The sequence below is a fragment of the Oncorhynchus keta genome, unplaced genomic scaffold, assembly GCF_023373465.1.
Source record: "Oncorhynchus keta strain PuntledgeMale-10-30-2019 unplaced genomic scaffold, Oket_V2 Un_contig_3287_pilon_pilon, whole genome shotgun sequence".
Classification (NCBI taxonomy): Eukaryota; Metazoa; Chordata; class Actinopteri; order Salmoniformes; family Salmonidae; genus Oncorhynchus; species Oncorhynchus keta.
Genome location: NW_026287173.1, coordinates 140,666 through 163,028, shown reverse-complemented (window position 1 = coordinate 163,028; position 22,363 = coordinate 140,666). Strand labels below are relative to the sequence as shown.

General features: G+C 48.1%; 3 protein-coding genes across 3 annotated transcripts; 2 read left to right on the top strand and 1 right to left on the bottom strand.

The window, feature by feature from the left end:
- Nucleotides 1-1,129: 1,129 nt before the first annotated feature.
- LOC127923815 (uncharacterized) lies at nucleotides 1,130-2,147 on the bottom strand. The gene is made up of 2 exons (XM_052507857.1): nucleotides 1,629-2,147; nucleotides 1,130-1,387 (listed from the first exon to the last, which is right to left on the bottom strand). Exons 1-2 carry the CDS (start codon nucleotides 2,145-2,147, stop codon nucleotides 1,130-1,132), a joined length of 777 nt encoding a protein of 258 aa, XP_052363817.1.
- Nucleotides 2,148-4,652: 2,505 nt separating this feature from the next.
- On the top strand, nucleotides 4,653-7,709 carry LOC127923810 (soluble scavenger receptor cysteine-rich domain-containing protein SSC5D-like). Its single transcript, XM_052507852.1, has 7 exons — nucleotides 4,653-5,031; nucleotides 5,245-5,352; nucleotides 5,587-5,699; nucleotides 5,849-6,141; nucleotides 6,214-6,326; nucleotides 7,152-7,223; nucleotides 7,656-7,709. The coding sequence occupies exons 1-7, from the start codon at nucleotides 4,867-4,869 to the stop codon at nucleotides 7,707-7,709; spliced, it is 918 nt and encodes a 305-aa protein (XP_052363812.1). The 5' UTR covers nucleotides 4,653-4,866.
- A 1,148-nt stretch (nucleotides 7,710-8,857) lies between these two features.
- Nucleotides 8,858-11,942, top strand: LOC127923811 (soluble scavenger receptor cysteine-rich domain-containing protein SSC5D-like). Its single transcript, XM_052507853.1, has 5 exons — nucleotides 8,858-8,947; nucleotides 9,678-9,821; nucleotides 9,971-10,484; nucleotides 10,711-11,289; nucleotides 11,412-11,942. The coding sequence occupies exons 1-5, from the start codon at nucleotides 8,858-8,860 to the stop codon at nucleotides 11,549-11,551; spliced, it is 1,467 nt and encodes a 488-aa protein (XP_052363813.1). The 3' UTR covers nucleotides 11,552-11,942.
- Nucleotides 11,943-22,363: the final 10,421 nt, after the last annotated feature.

Here is a 22,363-nt window from a genome sequence, read left to right as displayed (position 1 = left end):
ATCACTCTGTAGTCTGTTGTTGTTGTTGATGATTGTCGTCCCCTGCTCAGCTCCAGAGCCAACATCACTCTGTAGTCTGATGTTGTTGATGATTGTCCCTGCTCAGCTCCAGAGCCAACTGTAGTCTGATGTTTTGATGATTGTCGTCCCTGCTCAGCCCCAGAGCCAACATCACTCTGTAGTCTGATGTTGTTGTGATGATTGTCGTCCCTGCTCAGCTCCAGAGCCAACATCACTCTGTAGTCTGATGTTTTGATGATTGTCGTCCCTGCTCAGCCCCAGAGCCAACATCACTCTGTAGTCTGTTGTTGTTGTTGATGATTGTCGTCCCTGCTCAGCTGAGCCAACATCACTCTGTAGTCTGATGTTGTTGATGATTGTCCCCTGCTCAGCAGAGCCAACATCACTCTGTAGTCTGATGTTGTTGTTGATGATTGTCGTCCCTGCTCAGCTCCAGAGCCAACATCACTCTGTAGTCTGATGTTGTTGTTGATGATTGTCGTCCCTGCTCAGCCCCAGAGCCAACATCACTCTGTAGTCTGATGTTGTTGATGATGATTGTCGTCCCTGCTCAGCTCCAGAGCCAACATCACTCTGTAGTCTGATGTTGTTGATGATTGTCATCCCTGCTCAGCTCCAGAGCCAACATCACTTGTAGTCTGATGTTGTTGTTGATGATTGTCCCCTGCAGCAGAGCCAACATCACTCTGTAGTCTGATGTTGATGATTGTCGTTTCAGTCAGAGCCAACATCACTCTGTAGTCTGATGTTGTTGATGATTGTCGTCCCTGCTCAGCTCAGAGCCAACATCACTCTGTAGCCTGATGTTGTTGATGATTGTCACCCTGCTCAGCCCCAGAGCCAACATCACTTGTAGTCTGACCCCTGCTCAGCTCCAGAGCCAACATCACTCTGTAGTCTGATGTTGTGATTGTCCCCTGCTCAGCAGAGCCAACATCACTCTGTAGTCTGATGTTGTTGATGATTGTCTTTCAGTCACCCCAGAGCCAACATCACTCTGTCTGGGAAGAAGAAACAGCTGAAACAGTCACCCCTCAGAATGGAAGGTAGAAGTGAATAACTATACATTTTAAACTGGGTCACCCCTCACAATGTAGCCACTGAAAGGTCACCTCCACCTGTCAATCACAATGTAGCTGAGTTTGTCACCCCTCACAATGTAGCTGAGTTTGTCACCCCTCACAATGTAGCTGAGTTTGTCACCCCTCACAATGTAGCTGAGTTTGTCACCCCTCACAATGTAGCTGAGTTTGTCACCCCTCACAATGTAGCTGAGTTTGTCACCCCTCACAATGTAGCTGAGTTTGTCACCCCTCACAATGTAGCTGAGTTTGTCACCCCTCACAATGTAGCTGAGTTTGTCACCCTCACAATGTAGCTGAGTTTGTCACCCCTCACAATGTAGCTGAGTTTGTCACCCCTCACAATGTAGCTGAGTTTGTCACCCCTCACAATGTAGCTGAGTTTGTCACCCCTCACAATGTAGCTGAGTTTGTCACCCCTCACAATGTAGCTGAGTTTGTCACCCCTCACAATGTAGCTGAGTTTGTCACCCCTCACAATGTAGCTGAGTTTGTCACCCCTCACAATGTAGCTGAGTTTGTCACCCTCACAATGTAGCTGAGTTTGTCACCCCTCACAATGTAGCTGAGTTTGTCACCCCTCACAATGTAGCTGAGTTTGTCACCCCTCACAATGTAGCTGAGTTTGTCACCCCTCACAATGTAGCTGAGTTTGTCACCCCTCACAATGTAGCTGAGTTTGTCACCCCTCACAATGTAGCTGAGTTTGTCACCCCTCACAATGTAGCTGAGTTTGTCACCCCTCACAATGTAGCTGAGTTTGTCACCCCTCACAATGTAGCTGAGTTTGTCACCCCTCACAATGTAGCTGAGTTTGTCACCCCTCACAATGTAGCTGAGTTTGTCACCCCTCACAATGTAGCTGAGTTTGTCACCCCTCACAATGTAGCTGAGTTTGTCACCCCTCACAATGTAGCTGAGTTTGTCACCCCTCACAATGTAGCTGAGTTTGTCACCCCTCACAATGTAGCTGAGTTTGTCACCCCTCACAATGTAGCTGAGTTTGTCACCCCTCACAATGTAGCTGAGTTTGTCACCCCTCATAATGTAGCTGAGTTTAGTCACCCCTCACAATGTAGCTGACTTTAGTCACCCCTCATAATGTAGAGCAGCTGACTTTAGTCACCCCTCATAATGTAGAGCAGCTGACTTTAGTCACCCCTCATAATGTAGAGCAGCTGACTTTAGTCACCCCTCATAATGTAGAGCAGCTGACTTTAGTCACCCCTCACAATGTAGCTGAGTTTAGTCACCCCTCACAATGTAGCTGACTTTAGTCACCCCTCACAATGTAGCTGACTTTAGTCACCCCTCACAATGTAGCTGACTTTAGTCACCCCTCACAATGTAGCTGAGTTTAGTCACCCCTCACAATGTAGCTGACTTTAGTCACCCCTCACAATGTAGCTGAGTTTAGTCACCCCTCAATGTAGAGTAGCTGAGTTTAGTCACCCCTCATAATGTAGAGTAGCTGAGTTTAGTCACCCCTCATAATGTAGCTGACTTTGGTCATCCCTCATAATGTAGAGCAGCTGACTTTAGTCACCCCTCATAATGTAGAGCAGCTGACTTTAGTCACCCCTCACAATGTAGAGCAGCTGACTTTAGTCATCCCTCATAATGTAGAGCAGCTGACTTTAGTCATCCCTCATAATGTAGAGCAGCTGACTTTAGTCACCCCTCATAATGTAGAGTAGCTGACTAGTGACCCCTCACAATGTAGAGTAGCTGACTAGTGACCCCTCATAATGTAGAGTAGCTGACTAGTCACCCCTCATAATGTAGAGTAGCTGACTAGTCACCCCTCATAATGTAGAGCAGCTGACTAGTGACCCCTCACAATGTAGAGTAGCTGACTAGTGACCCCTCACAATGTAGAGTAGCTGACTAGTGACCCCTCATAATGTAGAGCAGCTGACTTTAGTCACCTCATCATCTGAACCGTCTCGTTGTTCTGGCGGTCCAGTCCATGTAGACGGCCATGCACGCATTAATCAGCATATGAAGAGACCATGCCCCGACATATTGAGGCTGTTCTGAGGGCAAATATACGTTTTATATATATATATATATATATGTGTTATATATGCCATTTAGCAGACGCTTTTATCCAAAGCGACTTACAGTCATGTGTGCATACATTCTACGTATGGGTGGTCCCGGGAATCGAACCCACTACCCTGGCGTTACAAGCGCCATGCTCTACCAACTGAGCTACAGAAGGACCAAAGGGAGGTGTTCCTAATGTTTTATTTTATGGCCATTTTATTAGGTGTACCCATCTAATGCCTGGTCAGACTCCTCTTTGCCTCCAGAACAGCCTGACTTCTTCGGGCATGGATTCTACAAGTTCGGGAAACGTTCCACAGGGTTGTTGGTCCATGCTGACGTGATGTCATCGCGCAGTTGCTGCTGATTGACCGGCGGTACAGTCATGTGTGCATACATTCTACGTATGGGTGGTCCCGGGAATCGAACCCACTACCCTGGCGTTACAAGCGCCATGCTCTACCAACTGAGCTACAGAAGGACCAAAGGGAGGTGTTCCTAATGTTTTATTTTATGGCCATTTTATTAGGTGTACCCATCTAATGCCTGGTCAGACTCCTCTTTGCCTCCAGAACAGCCTGACTTCTTCGGGCATGGATTCTACAAGTTCGGGAAACGTTCCACAGGGTTGTTGGTCCATGCTGACGTGATGTCATCGCGCAGTTGCTGCTGATTGGCCGGCGGTACAGTCATGCTGCCAACAGCCCTGTTCCATCTCGACCCAGAGATGAATCTATTGGGGTTTGGACGGCAACGATGTTCACAGATGGCGTTCAAAGGTTTCTCCGTCGGTATCAAGGGGACCTAACGTGTGCCAGGGAAACATTCCCCGCGGCATTACGCCACCGCTACTGTTGAAGACGGAGACACGGACTCCTGACTCTGCCATCAGCTGGCACCATTCTTCTACTTTAGGGGAACGGGGTAGTGTACCTAATAAACTGGCCTGTTAGCTGGCACCATTCTTCTCCTTTAGGGGAACGGGGTAGTGTACCTAATAAACTGGCCTGTTAGCTGGCACCATTCTTCTCCTTTAGGGGAACGGGGTAGTGTACCTAATAAACTGGCCTGTTAGCTGGCACCATTCTTCTCCTTTAGGGGAACGGGGTAGTGTACCTAATAAACTGGCCTGTTAGCTGGCACCATTCTTCTCCTTTAGGGGAACGGGGTAGTGTACCTAATAAACTGGCCTGTTAGCTGGCACCATTCTTCTCCTTTAGGGGAACGGGGTAGTGTACCTAATAAACTGGCCTGTTAGCTGGCACCATTCTTCTCCTTTAGGGGAACGGGGTAGTGTACCTAATAAACTGGCCTGTTAGCTGGCACCATTCTTCTCCTTTAGGGGAACGGGGTAGTGTACCTAATAAACTGGCCTGTTAGCTGGCACCATTCTTCTACTTTAGGGGAACGGGGTAGTGTACCTAATAAACTGGCCTGTTAGCTGGCACCATTCTTCTGCTTTAGGGGAACGGGGTAGTGTACTAATAAACTGGCCTGTGTATATATATATATCTCTCTATCGCTGTGTGCAGCATCTGAGGTCTGTCTCTCTCTCCCTCCTCAGTTGAGGCAGCAACAAACAAGACGAAGGCAGCAGCACCAACGAAGGCAGCAGCACCAACGAAGGCAGCAGCACCAAAGAAGGCAGCAGCACCAAAGAAGGCAGCAGCACCAAAGGCAGCCAGACGTCAGAAAGGGGGTGTGTCCCAGGGGGATGTGGAAATGGCAGATATGGAATGAGAAGAGGATGAGAGACTGTTCTGTTGGCCCCATGCCAAGGCCAGACCAGGCTCCATATTCAGACCAGGCTCCATATTCAGACCAGGTCCCATATTCAGACCAGGTCCCATATTCAGACCAGGCCCCATATTCAGACCAGGTCCCATGCCAAGGCTAGACCAGGTTCCATATTCAGACCAGGCTCCATATTCAGACCAGGTCCCATATTCAGACCAGGCCCCATATTCAGACCAGGCCCCATGCCAAGGCTAGACCAGGTTCCATATTCAGACCAGGCTCCATATTCAGACCAGGCCCCATGCCAAGGCTAGACCAGGTTCCATATTCAGACCAGGTTCCATATTCAGACCAGGCTCCATATTCAGACCAGACCCCATATTCAGACCAGGCCCCATATTCAGACCAGGCCCCATATTCAGACCAGGCCCCATATTCAGACCAGGCTCCATATTCAGACCAGGTCCCATATTCAGACCAGACCCCATATTCAGACCAGGCCCCATATTCAGACCAGGCCCCATATTCAGACCAGGCCCCATATTCAGACCAGGCCCCATATTCAGACCAGGCTCCATATTCAGACCAGGCCCCATATTCAGACCAGGCCCCATATTCAGACCAGGCTCCATATTCAGACCAGGCCCCATATTCAGACCAGGCCCCATATTCAGACCAGGCCCCATATTCAGACCAGGTCCCATATTCAGACCAGGCCCCATATTCAGACCAGGCCCCATATTCAGACCAGGCCCCATATTCAGACCAGGCCCCATGCCAAGGCCAGACCAGGCTCCATATTCAGACCAGGTCCCATATTCAGACCAGGCTCCATATTCAGACCAGGCCCCATATTCAGACCAGGCCCCATGCCAAGGCCAGACCAGGCTCCATATTCAGACCAGGTCCCATATTCAGACCAGGCTCCATATTCAGACCAGGCCCCATATTCAGACCAGGCCCCATATTCAGACCAGGCTCCATATTCAGACCAGGCCCCATATTCAGACCAGGCTCCATATTCAGACCAGGTCCCATATTCAGACCAGGCTCCATATTCAGACCAGGTTCCATATTCAGACCAGGCCCCATATTCAGACCAGGCCCCATATTCAGACCAGGCCCCATGCCAAGGCCAGACCAGGCCCCATATTCAGACCAGGTCCCATATTCAGACCAGGCCCCATATTCAGACCAGGCCCCATATTCAGACCAGGTCCCATATTCAGACCAGGCCCCATATTCAGACCAGGTCCCATATTCAGACCAGGTCCCATATTCAGACCAGGTCCCATATTCAGACCAGGCCCCATATTCAGACCAGGCCCCATATTCAGACCAGGCCCCATATTCAGACCAGGCCCCATATTCAGACCAGGCTCCATATTCAGACCAGGCCCCATGCCAAGGCCAGACCAGGCCCCATATTCAGACCAGGTCCCATATTCAGACCAGGCTCCATATTCAGACCAGGCCCCATATTCAGACCAGGCTCCATATTCAGACCAGGCCCCATGCCAAGGCCAGACCAGGCCCCATATTCAGACCAGGCCCCATATTCAGACCAGGCCCCATATTCAGACCAGGCTCCATATTCAGACCAGGCCCCATATTCAGACCAGGCTCCATATTCAGACCAGGCCCCATATTCAGACCAGGCTCCATATTCAGACCAGGTCCCATATTCAGACCAGGCTCCATATTCAGACCAGGCTCCATATTCAGACCAGGCTCCATATTCAGACCAGGTCCCATATTCAGACCAGGCTCCATATTCAGACCAGGTCCCATATTCAGACCAGGCTCCATATTCAGACCAGGCTCCATATTCAGACCGGGCCCCATATTCAGACCAGGCTCCATATTCAGACCAGGCTCCATATTCAGACCGGGCCCCATATTCAGACCAGGCCCCATATTCAGACCAGGTCCCATATTCAGACCGGGCCCCATATTCAGACCGGGCCCCATATTCAGACCGGGCCCCATATTCAGACCGGGCCCCATATTCAGACCAGGCCCCATATTCAGACCAGGCCCCATATTCAGACCAGGTTCCATATTCAGACCAGGCCCCATGCCAAGGCCAGACCAGGCCCCATATTCAGACCAGGCCCCATATTCAGACCAGGTCCCATATTCAGACCAGGCCCCATATTCAGACCAGGCCCCATGCCAAGGCCAGACCAGGCTCCATATTCAGACCAGGTCCCATATTCAGACCAGGCTCCATATTCAGACCAGGCCCCATATTCAGACCAGGCCCCATATTCAGACCAGGCCCCATATTCAGACCAGGTCCCATATTCAGACCAGGCCCCATATTCAGACCAGGTCCCATATTCAGACCAGGCTCCATATTCAGACCGGGCCCCATATTCAGACCAGGTCCCATATTCAGACCAGGCTCCATATTCAGACCAGGCTCCATATTCAGACCAGGCTCCATATTCAGACCAGGTCCCATATTCAGACCAGGCTCCATATTCAGACCAGGTCCCATATTCAGACCAGGCTCCATATTCAGACCAGGCTCCATATTCAGACCAGGTCCCATATTCAGACCAGGCTCCATATTCAGACCGGGCTCCATATTCAGACCAGGCTCCATATTCAGACCAGGCTCCATATTCAGACCAGGCCCCATATTCAGACCAGGCTCCATATTCAGACCAGGCTCCATATTCAGACCGGGCCCCATATTCAGACCGGGCCCCATATTCAGACCAGGTCCCATATTCAGACCAGGCTCCATATTCAGACCAGGCCCCATGCCAAGGCCAGACCAGGCCCCATATTCAGACCAGGCTCCATATTTAGACCAGGCTCCATATTCAGACCAGGTCCCATATTCAGACCAGGTCCCATATTCAGACCAGGCTCCATATTCAGACCAGGCCCCATGCCAAGGCCAGACCAGGCCCCATATTCAGACCAGGCTCCATATTCAGACCAGGCCCCATATTCAGACCAGGTCCCATATTCAGACCAGGCCCCATATTCAGACCAGGCCCCATATTCAGACCAGGCTCCATATTCAGACCAGGTCCCATATTCAGACCAGGCCCCATATTCAGACCAGGCTCCATATTCAGACCAGGCTCCATATTCAGACCAGGCTCCATATTCAGACCAGGCTCCATATTCAGACCAGGCTCCATATTCAGACCAGGCTCCATATTCAGACCAGGCTCCATATTCAGACCAGGCCCCATATTCAGACCAGGCTCCATATTCAGACCAGGCCCCATATTCAGACCAGGCCCCATATTCAGACCAGGCTCCATATTCAGACCAGGCTCCATATTCAGACCAGGCTCCATATTCAGACCAGGCTCCATATTCAGACCAGGCTCCATATTCAGACCAGGCTCCATATTCAGACCAGGCTCCATATTCAGACCGGGCCCCATATTCAGACCAGACCCCATATTCAGACCAGGCCCCATATTCAGACCAGGTCCCATATTCAGACCAGGCCCATATTCAGACCAGGCCCCATATTCAGACCAGGCTCCATATTCAGACCAGGTCCCATATTCAGACCAGGTCCCATATTCAGACCAGGTTCCATATTCAGACCAGGCCCCATATTCAGACCAGGCTCCATATTCAGACCAGGCCCCATATTCAGACCAGGCTCCATATTCAGACCAGGCTCCATATTCAGACCAGGCTCCATATTCAGACCAGGCTCCATATTCAGACCAGGCTCCATATTCAGACCAGGCCCCATATTCAGACCAGGCCCCATATTCAGACCAGGCCCCATATTCAGACCAGGCCCCATATTCAGACCAGGCTCCATATTCAGACCAGGCTCCATATTCAGACCAGGCTCCATATTCAGACCAGGCCCCATATTCAGACCAGGCCCCATATTCAGACCAGGCCCCATATTCAGACCGGGCCCCATATTCAGACCGGGCCCCATATTCAGACCGGGCTCCATATTCAGACCGGGCCCCATGCCAAGGCCAGACCAGGCCCCATATTCAGACCAGGCTCCATATTCAGACCAGGCTCCATATTCAGACCAGGCCCCATATTCAGACCAGGTCCCATATTCAGACCAGGCCCCATGCCAAGGCCAGACCCCATATTCAGACCAGGCCCCATATTCAGACCGGGCCCCATATTCAGACCGGGCCCCATATTCAGACCAGGTCCCATATTCAGACCAGGCTCCATATTCAGACCAGGCCCCATGCCAAGGCCAGACCAGGCTCCATATTCAGACCAGGCTCCATATTCAGACCAGGCCCCATATTCAGACCAGACTCCATATTCAGACCAGGCTCCATATTCAGACCAGGCCCCATATTCAGACCAGACCCCATATTCAGACCAGGCCCCATATTCAGACCAGGCTCCATATTCAGACCAGGCTCCATATTCAGACCAGGTCCCATATTCAGACCGGGCCCCATATTCAGACCAGGCCCCATATTCAGACCAGGCCCCATATTCAGACCAGGCTCCATATTCAGACCAGGCTCCATATTCAGACCAGGCCCCATATTCAGACCAGGCCCCATGCCAAGGCCAGACCAGGCTCCATATTCAGACCAGGCTCCATATTCAGACCAGGCTCCATATTCAGACCAGGCTCCATATTCAGACCAGGCCCCATATTCAGACCAGGCTCCATATTCAGACCAGGCTCCATATTCAGACCAGGCTCCATATTCAGACCAGGCTCCATATTCAGACCAGGCTCCATATTCAGACCAGGCCCCATATTCAGACCAGTCCCCATATTCAGACCAGGCCCCATATTCAGACCAGGCCCCATATTCAGACCAGGCCCCATATTCAGACCAGGCCCCATATTCAGACCAGGCCCCATATTCAGACCAGGTCCCATATTCAGACCAGGTCCCATATTCAGACCAGGTCCCATATTCAGACCAGGTCCCATATTCAGACCAGGTCCCATATTCAGACCAGGCTCCATATTCAGACCAGGCCCCATATTCAGACCAGGCCCCATATTCAGACCAGGCCCCATATTCAGACCAGGCCCCATATTCAGACCAGGCCCCATATTCAGACCAGGCCCCATGCCAAGGCCAGACCAGGCCCCATGCCAAGGCCAGACCAGGCCCCATATTCAGACCAGGCCCCATATTCAGACCAGGCTCCATATTCAGACCAGGCCCCATATTCAGACCAGGCCCCATATTCAGACCAGGCCCCATATTCAGACCAGGCTCCATATTCAGACCAGGCCCCATATTCAGACCAGGCCCCATATTCAGACCAGGCCCCATATTCAGACCAGGCCCCATATTCAGACCAGGCCCCATATTCAGACCAGGCCCCATATTCAGACCAGGCTCCATATTCAGACCAGGTCCCATATTCAGACCAGGCCCCATATTCAGACCAGGCCCCATATTCAGACCAGGCCCCATATTCAGACCAGGCCCCATATTCAGACCAGGCCCCATATTCAGACCAGGCCCCATATTCAGACCAGGCCCCATATTCAGACCAGGCCCCATGCCAAGGCCAGACCAGGCCCCATATTCAGACCAGGTCCCATATTCAGACCAGGCTCCATATTCAGACCAGGTCCCATATTCAGACCAGGTACCATATTCAGACCAGGCCCCATATTCAGACCAGGTCCCATATTCAGACCAGGCCCCATGCCAAGGCCAGACCAGGCCCCATATTCAGACCGGGCCCCATATTCAGACCGGGCCCCATATTCAGACCAGGCCCCATATTCAGACCAGGCCCCATATTCAGACCAGGCCCCATATTCAGACCAGGTCCCATATTCAGACCAGGCCCCATGCCAAGGCCAGACCAGGCCCCATATTCAGACCAGACCCCATATTCAGACCAGGCTCCATATTCAGACCAGGTCCCATATTCAGACCAGGCTCCATATTCAGACCAGGCTCCATATTCAGACCAGGCTCCATATTCAGACCAGGTCCCATATTCAGACCAGGCTCCATATTCAGACCAGGCTCCATATTCAGACCAGGCTCCATATTCAGACCAGGCTCCATATTCAGACCAGGCCCCATATTCAGACCAGGCCCCATATTCAGACCAGGCTCCATATTCAGACCAGGCCCCATATTCAGACCAGGTCCCATATTCAGACCAGGCCCCATATTCAGACCAGGCCCCATATTCAGACCAGGCTCCATATTCAGACCAGGCTCCATATTCAGACCAGGCCCCATATTCAGACCAGGTCCCATATTCAGACCAGGTCCCATATTCAGACCAGGCTCCATATTCAGACCAGGCCCCATATTCAGACCAGGCTCCATATTCAGACCAGGCTCCATATTCAGACCAGGCTCCATATTCAGACCAGGCCCCATATTCAGACCAGGTCCCATATTCAGACCAGGCTCCTCCATATTCAGACCAGGTCCCATATTCAGACCAGGCTCCATATTCAGACCAGGCTCCATATTCAGACCAGGCTCCATATTCAGACCAGGCTCCATATTCAGACCAGGCTCCATATTCAGGGCCCCATATTCAGACCAGGCTCCATATTCAGACCAGGCTCCATATTCAGACCAGGCTCCATATTCAGACCAGGTCCCATATTCAGACCAGGCCCCATATTCAGACCAGGCTCCATATTCAGACCAGGCCCATATTCAGACCAGACCCCATATATATGAATATGATTACATGGATGGGGGGGCTGATCCTGGATCAGTTTTAGCCTTTTAGACCTAATGAATATGATTACATGGGCGGGGGAGGCCTGGTCCTGGATCAGTTTTAGCCTTTTAGACCTAATGAATATGATTACATGGACGGGGAGGCCTGGTCCTGGATCAGTTTTAGCCTTTTAGACCTAATGAATAATGATTACATGGACGGGGGAGGCCTGGTCCTGGATCAGTTTTAGCCTTTTAGACCTAATGAATAATGATTACATGGACGGGGGAGGCCTGGTCCTGGATCAGTTTTAGCCTTGTGTTTGTTTATCTGAATGCCGTCATTGTAAATAAGAATTTGTTCTTAACTGACTTGCCTAGTTTTAAATAAAATAAAAAACAGACAGAATGGGGGAATCACTTTTTTTCCCCTCCCAACTACAAAGGAGGAATGACTGTGGAATCTGATCTGGAGTCAGTGGTCTTGTTCAACCATGGTGGAAGTTATGTCTGCATCCCAAATGGCTCGCTGTTCCCTAAGGCCCGTCGGACTCTTGTCAAAAGTGGTGAATTGTATTGGGGATCGAACCCGATGACTACAGCCTCCCGTCATGCCTGTAGGTAAACCAAGGTGACCTGTTCATACCTGTAGATAAACCAAGGTGACCTGTAGGTAAACCAAGGTGACCTGTAGATAAACCAAGGTGACCTGTTCATACCTGTAGATAAACCAAGGTGACCTGTAGGTAAACCAAGGTGACCTGTTCATACCTGTAGGTAAACCAAGGTGACCTGTTCATACCTGTAGGTAAACCAAGGTGACCTGTTCATACCTGTAGGTAAACCAAGGTGACCTGTTCATACCTGTAGATAAACCAAGGTGACCTGTAGGTAAACCAAGGTGACCTGTAGATAAACCAAGGTGACCTGTTCATACCTGTAGGTAAACCAAGGTGACCTGTTCATACCTGTAGGTAAACCAAGGTGACCTGTTCATACCTGTAGATAAACCAAGGTGACCTGTAGGTAAACCAAGGTGACCTGTAGATAAACCAAGGTGACCTGTAGGTAAACCAAGGTGACCTGTAGGTAAACCAAGGTGACCTGTAGATAAACCAAGGTGACCTGTTCATACCTGTAGATAAACCAAGGTGACCTGTTCATACCTGTAGGTAAACCAAGGTGACCTGTTCATACCTGTAGGTAAACCAAGGTGACCTGTAGGTAAACCAAGGTGACCTGTTCATACCTGTAGATAAACCAAGGTGACCTGTTCATACCTGTAGGTAAACCAAGGTGACCTGTTCATACCTGTAGGTAAACCAAGGTGACCTGTAGGTAAACCAAGGTGACCTGTTCATACCTGTAGATAAACCAAGGTGACCTGTTCATACCTGTAGGTAAACCAAGGTGACCTGTTCATACCTGTAGGTAAACCAAGGTGACCTGTAGGTAAACCAAGGTGACCTGTTCATACCTGTAGGTAAACCAAGGTGACCTGTAGATAAACCAAGGTGACCTGTTCATACCTGTAGGTAAACCAAGGTGACCTGTTCATACCTGTAGATAAACCAAGGTGACCTGTAGGTAAACCAAGGTGACCTGTTCATACCTGTAGGTAAACCAAGGTGACCTGTTCATACCTGTAGGTAAACCAAGGTGACCTGTAGGTAAACCAAGGTGACCTGTTCATACCTGTAGGTAAACCAAGGTGACCTGTTCATACCTGTAGATAAACCAAGGTGACCTGTAGGTAAACCAAGGTGACCTGTAGGTAAACCAAGGTGACCTGTAGGTAAACCAAGGTGACCTGTAGGTAAACCAAGGTGACCTGTTCATACCTGTAGGTAAACCAAGGTGACCTGTTCATACCTGTAGGTAAACCAAGGTGACCTGTTCATACCTGTAGATAAACCAAGGTGACCTGTAGGTAAACCAAGGTGACCTGTAGGTAAACCAAGGTGACCTGTAGGTAAACCAAGGTGACCTGTTCATACCTGTAGGTAAACCAAGGTGACCTGTTCATACCTGTAGATAAACCAAGGTGACCTGTAGGTAAACCAAGGTGACCTGTAGGTAAACCAAGGTGACCTGTAGGTAAACCAAGGTGACCTGTTCATACCTGTAGATAAACCAAGGTGACCTGTAGGTAAACCAAGGTGTCCTGTAGATAAACCAAGGTGACCTGTTCATACCTGTAGGTAAACCAAGGTGACCTGTAGGTAAACCAAGGTGACCTGTAGGTAAACCAAGGTGACCTGTAGGTAAACCAAGGTGACCTGTAGATAAACCAAGGTGACCTGTAGGTAAACCAAGGTGACCTGTTCATACCTGTAGATAAACCAAGGTGACCTGTAGGTAAACCAAGGTGACCTGTAGATAAACCAAGGTGACCTGTAGGTAAACCAAGGTGACCTGTAGGTAAACCAAGGTGACCTGTAGGTAAACCAAGGTGACCTGTAGATAAACCAAGGTGACCTGTAGGTAAACCAAGGTGAACCTGTAGGTAAACCAAGGTGACCTGTAGGTAAACCAAGGTGACCTGTTCATACCTGTAGATAAACCAAGGTGACCTGTAGGTAAACCAAGGTGACCTGTAGATAAACCAAGGTGACCTGTAGATAAACCAAGGTGACCTGTAGATAAACCAAGGTGACCTGTAGGTAAACCAAGGTGACCTGTAGGTAAACCAAGGTGACCTGTTCATACCTGTAGATAAACCAAGGTGACCTGTAAATAAACCAAGGTGACCTGTTCATACCTGTAGATAAACCAAGGTGACCTGTAGGTAAACCAAGGTGACCTGTAGGTAAACCAAGGTGACCTGTAGGTAAACCAAGGTGACCTGTAGGTAAACCAAGGTGACCTGTAGATAAACCAAGGTGACCTGTAGATAAACCAAGGTGACCTGTAGATAAACCAAGGTGACCTGTAGATAAACCAAGGTGACCTGTTCATACCTGTAGATAAACCAAGGTGACCTGTAGGTAAACCAAGGTGACCTGTAGGTAAACCAAGGTGACCTGTAGGTAAACCAAGGTGACCTGTAGATAAACCAAGGTGACCTGTAGATAAACCAAGGTGACCTGTAGATAAACCAAGGTGACCTGTAGATAAACCAAGGTGACCTGTAGGTAAACCAAGGTGACCTGTAGGTAAACCAAGGTGACCTGTAGATAAACCAAGGTGACCTGTAGGTAAACCAAGGTGACCTGTTCATACCTGTAGATAAACCAAGGTGACCTGTTCATACCTGTAGATAAACCAAGGTGACCTGTTCATACCTGTAGGTAAACCAAGGTGACCTGTAGGTAAACCAAGGTGACCTGTAGGTAAACCAAGGTGACCTGTAGGTAAACCAAGGTGACCTGTTCATACCTGTAGATAAACCAAGGTGACCTGTTCATACCTGTAGGTAAACCAAGGTGACCTGTAGGTAAACCAAGGTGACCTGTAGGTAAACCAAGGTGACCTGTTCATACCTGTAGGTAAACCAAGGTGACCTGTAGGTAAACCAAGGTGACCTGTAGATAAACCAAGGTGACCTGTAGATAAACCAAGGTGTCCTGTAGATAAACCAAGGTGACCTGTAGGTAAACCAAGGTGTCCTGTAGATAAACCAAGGTGACCTGTTCATACCTGTAGGTAAACCAAGGTGACCTGGTAAACCAAGGTGACCTGTAGGTAAACCAAGGTGACCTGTAGGTAAACCAAGGTGACCTGTAGATAAACCAAGGTGACCTGTAGGTAAACCAAGGTGACCTGTTCATACCTGTAGATAAACCAAGGTGACCTGTAGGTAAACCAAGGTGACCTGTAGATAAACCAAGGTGACCTGTAGGTAAACCAAGGTGACCTGTAGATAAACCAAGGTGACCTGTAGGTAAACCAAGGTGACCTGTAGATAAACCAAGGTGACCTGTAGGTAAACCAAGGTGACCTGTAGGTAAACCAAGGTGACCTGTAGGTAAACCAAGGTGACCTGTTCATACCTGTAGATAAACCAAGGTGACCTGTAGGTAAACCAAGGTGACCTGTAGGTAAACCAAGGTGACCTGTAGGTAAACCAAGGTGACCTGTAGATAAACCAAGGTGACCTGTAGGTAAACCAAGGTGACCTGTAGGTAAACCAAGGTGACCTGTAGGTAAACCAAGGTGACCTGTTCATACCTGTAGGTAAACCAAGGTGACCTGTAAATAAACCAAGGTGACCTGTTCATACCTGTAGATAAACCAAGGTGACCTGTAGGTAAACCAAGGTGACCTGTAGGTAAACCAAGGTGACCTGTAGGTAAACCAAGGTGACCTGTAGATAAACCAAGGTGACCTGTAGATAAACCAAGGTGACCTGTAGATAAACCAAGGTGACCTGTAGATAAACCAAGGTGACCTGTAGGTAAACCAAGGTGACCTGTTCATACCTGTAGGTAAACCAAGGTGACCTGTAGGTAAACCAAGGTGACCTGTAGGTAAACCAAGGTGACCTGTAGGTAAACCAAGGTGACCTGTAGATAAACCAAGGTGACCTGTAGATAAACCAAGGTGACCTGTAGATAAACCAAGGTGACCTGTAGATAAACCAAGGTGACCTGTAGATAAACCAAGGTGACCTGTAGGTAAACCAAGGTGACCTGTTCATACCTGTAGATAAACCAAGGTGACCTGTAGGTAAACCAAGGTGACCTGTAGATAAACCAAGGTGACCTGTAGGTAAACCAAGGTGACCTGTAGATAAACCAAGGTGACCTGTAGGTAAACCAAGGTGACCTGTAGGTAAACCAAGGTGACCTGTAGGTAAACCAAGGTGACCTGTAGGTAAACCAAGGTGACCTGTTCATACCTGTAGGTAAACCAAGGTGACCTGTAGGTAAACCAAGGTGACCTGTAGGTAAACCAAGGTGACCTGTAGGTAAACCAAGGTGACCTGTAGATAAACCAAGGTGACCTGTTCATACCTGTAGGTAAACCAAGGTGACCTGTAGGTAAACCAAGGTGACCTGTTCATACCTGTAGGTAAACCAAGGTGACCTGTAGGTAAACCAAGGTGACCTGTAGGTAAACCAAGGTGACCTGTAGGTAAACCAAGGTGACCTGTAGGTAAACCAAGGTGACCTGTAGATAAACCAAGGTGACCTGTAGATAAACCAAGGTGACCTGTTCATACCTGTAGATAAACCAAGGTGACCTGTAGGTAAACCAAGGTGACCTGTAGATAAACCAAGGTGACCTGTAGGTAAACCAAGGTGACCTGTAGGTAAACCAAGGTGACCTGTAGATAAACCAAGGTGACCTGTAGGTAAACCAAGGTGACCTGTAGGTAAACCAAGGTGACCTGTAGGTAAACCAAGGTGACCTGTAGGTAAACCAAGGTGACCTGTAGATAAACCAAGGTGACCTGTAGATAAACCAAGGTGACCTGTAGGTAAACCAAGGTGACCTGTTCATACCTGTAGGTAAACCAAGGTGACCTGTTCATACCTGTAGGTAAACCAAGGTGACCTGTAGGTAAACCAAGGTGACCTGTAGGTAAACCAAGGTGACCTGTAGGTAAACCAAGGTGACCTGTAGGTAAACCAAGGTGACCTGTAGATAAACCAAGGTGACCTGTAGATAAACCAAGGTGACCTGTAAAAACCAAGGTGACCTGTAGGGTGACCTGTAGATAAACCAAGGTGACAAGGTGTCCTGTAGGTAAACCAAGGTGACCTGTAGGTAAACCAAGGTGACCTGTTCATACCTGTAGGTAAACCAAGGTGACCTGTAGGTAAACCAAGGTGACCTGTAGATAAACCAAGGTGACCTGTAGATAAACCAAGGTGTCCTGTAGATAAACCAAGGTGACCTGTAGGTAAACCAAGGTGTCCTGTAGATAAACCAAGGTGACCTGTTCATACCTGTAGGTAAACCAAGGTGACCTGTAGGTAAACCAAGGTGACCTGTAGGTAAACCAAGGTGACCTGTAGGTAAACCAAGGTGACCTGTAGATAAACCAAGGTGACCTGTAGATAAACCAAGGTGACCTGTTCATACCTGTAGATAAACCAAGGTGACCTGTAGGTAAACCAAGGTGACCTGTAGATAAACCAAGGTGACCTGTAGATAAACCAAGGTGACCTGTAGGTAAACCAAGGTGACCTGTAGGTAAACCAAGGTGACCTGTAGATAAACCAAGGTGACCTGTAGATAAACCAAGGTGACCTGTAGATAAACCAAGGTGACCTGTAGATAAACCAAGGTGACCTGTTCATACCTGTAGGTAAACCAAGGTGACCTGTAGATAAACCAAGGTGACCTGTAGATAAACCAAGGTGACCTGTAGATAAACCAAGGTGACCTGTTCATACCTGTAGATAAACCAAGGTGACCTGTAGATAAACCAAGGTGACCTGTAGATAAACCAAGGTGACCTGTTCATACCTGTAGATAAACCAAGGTGACCTGTAGGTAAACCAAGGTGACCTGTTCATACCTGTAGATAAACCAAGGTGACCTGTAGATAAACCAAGGTGACCTGTTCATACCTGTAGATAAACCAAGGTGACCTGTAGATAAACCAAGGTGACCTGTAGGTAAACCAAGGTGACCTGTAGATAAACCAAGGTGACCTGTAGGTAAACCAAGGTGACCTGTTCATACCTGTAGATAAACCAAGGTGACCTGTAGGTAAACCAAGGTGACCTGTTCATACCTGTAGGTAAACCAAGGTGACCTGTAGGTAAACCAAGGTGACCTGTAGGTAAACCAAGGTGACCTGTAGATAAACCAAGGTGACCTGTAGATAAACCAAGGTGACCTGTAGATAAACCAAGGTGACCTGTAGATAAACCAAGGTGACCTGTAGATAAACCAAGGTGACCTGTAGGTAAACCAAGGTGACCTGTTCATACCTGTAGATAAACCAAGGTGACCTGTAGATAAACCAAGGTGACCTGTAGATAAACCAAGGTGACCTGTTCATACCTGTAGATAAACCAAGGTGACCTGTTCATACCTGTAGGTAAACCAAGGTGACCTGTAGATAAACCAAGGTGACCTGTAGATACCTGTAGATAAACCAAGGTGACCTGTTCATACCTGTAGATAAACCAAGGTGACCTGTAGGTAAACCAAGGTGACCTGTAGATAAACCAAGGTGACCTGTAGATAAACCAAGGTGACCTGTAGGTAAACCAAGGTGACCTGTAGATAAACCAAGGTGACCTGTAGGTAAACCAAGGTGACCTGTAGATAAACCAAGGTGTCCTGTAGATAAACCAAGGTGACCTGTAGATAAACCAAGGTGACCTGTAGGTAAACCAAGGTGACCTGTTCATACCTGTAGATAAACCAAGGTGTCCTGTAGATAAACCAAGGTGACCTGTAGATAAACCAAGGTGACCTGTAGGTAAACCAAGGTGACCTGTAGGTAAACCAAGGTGACCTGTAGATAAACCAAGGTGACCTGTAGGTAAACCAAGGTGACCTGTAGGTAAACCAAGGTGACCTGTAGGTAAACCAAGGTGACCTGTAGGTAAACCAAGGTGACCTGTTCATACCTGTAGGTAAACCAAGGTGACCTGTAGATAAACCAAGGTGACCTGTAGATAAACCAAGGTGACCTGTTCATACCTGTAGGTAAACCAAGGTGACCTGTAGATAAAAACCAAGGTGACCTGTAGATAAACCAAGGTGACCTGTTCATACCTGTAGGTAAACCAAGGTGACCTGTAGATAAACCAAGGTGACCTGTAGATAAACCAAGGTGACCTGTAGATAAACCAAGGTGACCTGTAGGTAAACCAAGGTGACCTGTTCATACCTGTAGATAAACCAAGGTGACCTGTAGATAAACCAAGGTGACCTGTTCATACCTGTAGATAAACCAAGGTGACCTGTAGATAAACCAAGGTGACCTGTAGATAAACCAAGGTGACCTGTAGATAAACCAAGGTGACCTGTAGGTAAACCAAGGTGACCTGTTCATACCTGTAGATAAACCAAGGTGACCTGTAGGTAAACCAAGGTGACCTGTTCATACCTGTAGATAAACCAAGGTGACCTGTAGGTAAACCAAGGTGACCTGTAGGTAAACCAAGGTGACCTGTAGGTAAACCAAGGTGACCTGTAGATAAACCAAGGTGACCTGTAGATAAACCAAGGTGACCTGTTCATACCTGTAGATAAACCAAGGTGACCTGTAGATAAACCAAGGTGACCTGTAGATAAACCAAGGTGACCTGTTCATACCTGTAGATAAACCAAGGTGACCTGTAGATAAACCAAGGTGACCTGTAGATAAACCAAGGTGACCTGTTCATACCTGTAGATAAACCAAGGTGACCTGTTCATACCTGTAGGTAAACCAAGGTGACCTGTAGATAAACCAAGGTGACCTGTAGATAAACCAAGGTGACCTGTAGATAAACCAAGGTGACCTGTAGATAAACCAAGGTGACCTGTTCATACCTGTAGATAAACCAAGGTGACCTGTTCATACCTGTAGGTAAACCAAGGTGACCTGTAGGTAAACCAAGGTGACCTGTAGGTAAACCAAGGTGACCTGTAGATAAACCAAGGTGACCTGTAGGTAAACCAAGGTGACCTGTAGATAAACCAAGGTGTCCTGTAGATAAACCAAGGTGACCTGTAGATAAACCAAGGTGACCTGTAGGTAAACCAAGGTGACCTGTTCATACCTGTAGATAAACCAAGGTGTCCTGTAGATAAACCAAGGTGACCTGTAGATAAACCAAGGTGACCTGTAGGTAAACCAAGGTGACCTGTAGGTAAACCAAGGTGACCTGTAGGTAAACCAAGGTGACCTGTAGGTAAACCAAGGTGACCTGTAGGTAAACCAAGGTGACCTGTTCATACCTGTAGATAAACCAAGGTGACCTGTAGATAAACCAAGGTGACCTGTAGATAAACCAAGGTGACCTGTAGATAAACCAAGGTGACCTGTAGGTAAACCAAGGTGACCTGTAGATAAACCAAGGTGACCTGTAGATAAACCAAGGTGACCTGTAGATAAACCAAGGTGACCTGTAGGTAAACCAAGGTGACCTGTAGATAAACCAAGGTGACCTGTAGATAAACCAAGGTGACCTGTAGGTAAACCAAGGTGACCTGTAGGTAAACCAAGGTGACCTGTTCATACCTGTAGATAAACCAAGGTGACCTGTTCATACCTGTAGGTAAACCAAGGTGACCTGTTCATACCTGTAGGTAAACCAAGGTGACCTGTTCATACCTGTAGATAAACCAAGGTGACCTGTTCATACCTGTAGGTAAACCAAGGTGACCTGTTCATACCTGTAGATAAACCAAGGTGACCTGTTCATACCTGTAGATAAACCAAGGTGACCTGTAGGTAAACCAAGGTGACCTGTAGGTAAACCAAGGTGACCTGTTCATACCTGTAGGTAAACCAAGGTGACCTGTTCATACCTGTAGATAAACCAAGGTGACCTGTTCATACCTGTAGGTAAACCAAGGTGACCTGTTCATACCTGTAGATAAACCAAGGTGACCTGTTCATACCTGTAGATAAACCAAGGTGACCTGTTCATACCTGTAGATAAACCAAGGTGACCTGTTCATACCTGTAGATAAACCAAGGTGACCTGTTCATACCTGTAGATAAACCAAGGTGACCTGTAGATAAACCAAGGTGACCTGTTCATACCTGTAGATAAACCAAGGTGACCTGTTCATACCTGTAGATAAACCAAGGTGACCTGTTCATACCTGTAGATAAACCAAGGTGACCTGTTCATACCTGTAGATAAACCAAGGTGACCTGTTCATACCTGTAGATAAACCAAGGTGACCTGTTCATACCTGTAGATAAACCAAGGTGACCTGTTCATACCTGTAGGTAAACCAAGGTGACCTGTTCATACCTGTAGATAAACCAAGGTGACCTGTAGATAAACCAAGGTGACCTGTTCATACCTGTAGATAAACCAAGGTGACCTGTAGATAAACCAAGGTGACCTGTACATACCTGTAGATAAACCAAGGTGACCTGTTCATACCTGTAGATAAACCAAGGTGACCTGTTCATACCTGTAGGTAAACCAAGGTGACCTGTAGATAAACCAAGGTGACCTGTAGATAAACCAAGGTGACCTGTAGATAAACCAAGGTGACCTGTTCATACCTGTAGATAAACCAAGGTGACCTGTAGATAAACCAAGGTGACCTGTTCATACCTGTAGATAAACCAAGGTGACCTGTTCATACCTGTAGGTAAACCAAGGTGACCTGTTCATACCTGTAGATAAACCAAGGTGACCTGTTCATACCTGTAGATAAACCAAGGTGACCTGTTCATACCTGTAGATAAACCAAGGTGACCTGTTCATACCTGTAGATAAACCAAGGTGACCTGTTCATACCTGTAGGTAAACCAAGGTGACCTGTTCATACCTGTAGGTAAACCAAGGTGACTCATTAACATGTAAATATGAACTGCAGCGCAGTGGGAAATAACATTATGCACATTTATACTAAAAGGTTAGTATTTCAGCCCTAGCAACACACAGACAGGATATGTAACAGGAAAGGGTTGGCCTAGCTACACACAGACAGGATATGTAACAGGAAAGGGTTGGCCTAGCTACACACAGACAGGATATGTAACAGGAAAGGGTTGGTCTAGCTACACACAGACAGGATATGTAACAGGAAAGGGTTGGCCTAGCTACACACAGACAGGATATGTAACAGGAAAGGGTTGGCCTAGCAACACACAGACACGAAATGTAACAGGAAAGGGTTGGGTTGGCCTAGCAACACACAGACAGGATATGTAACAGGAAAGGGTTGGCCTAGCAACACACAGACAGG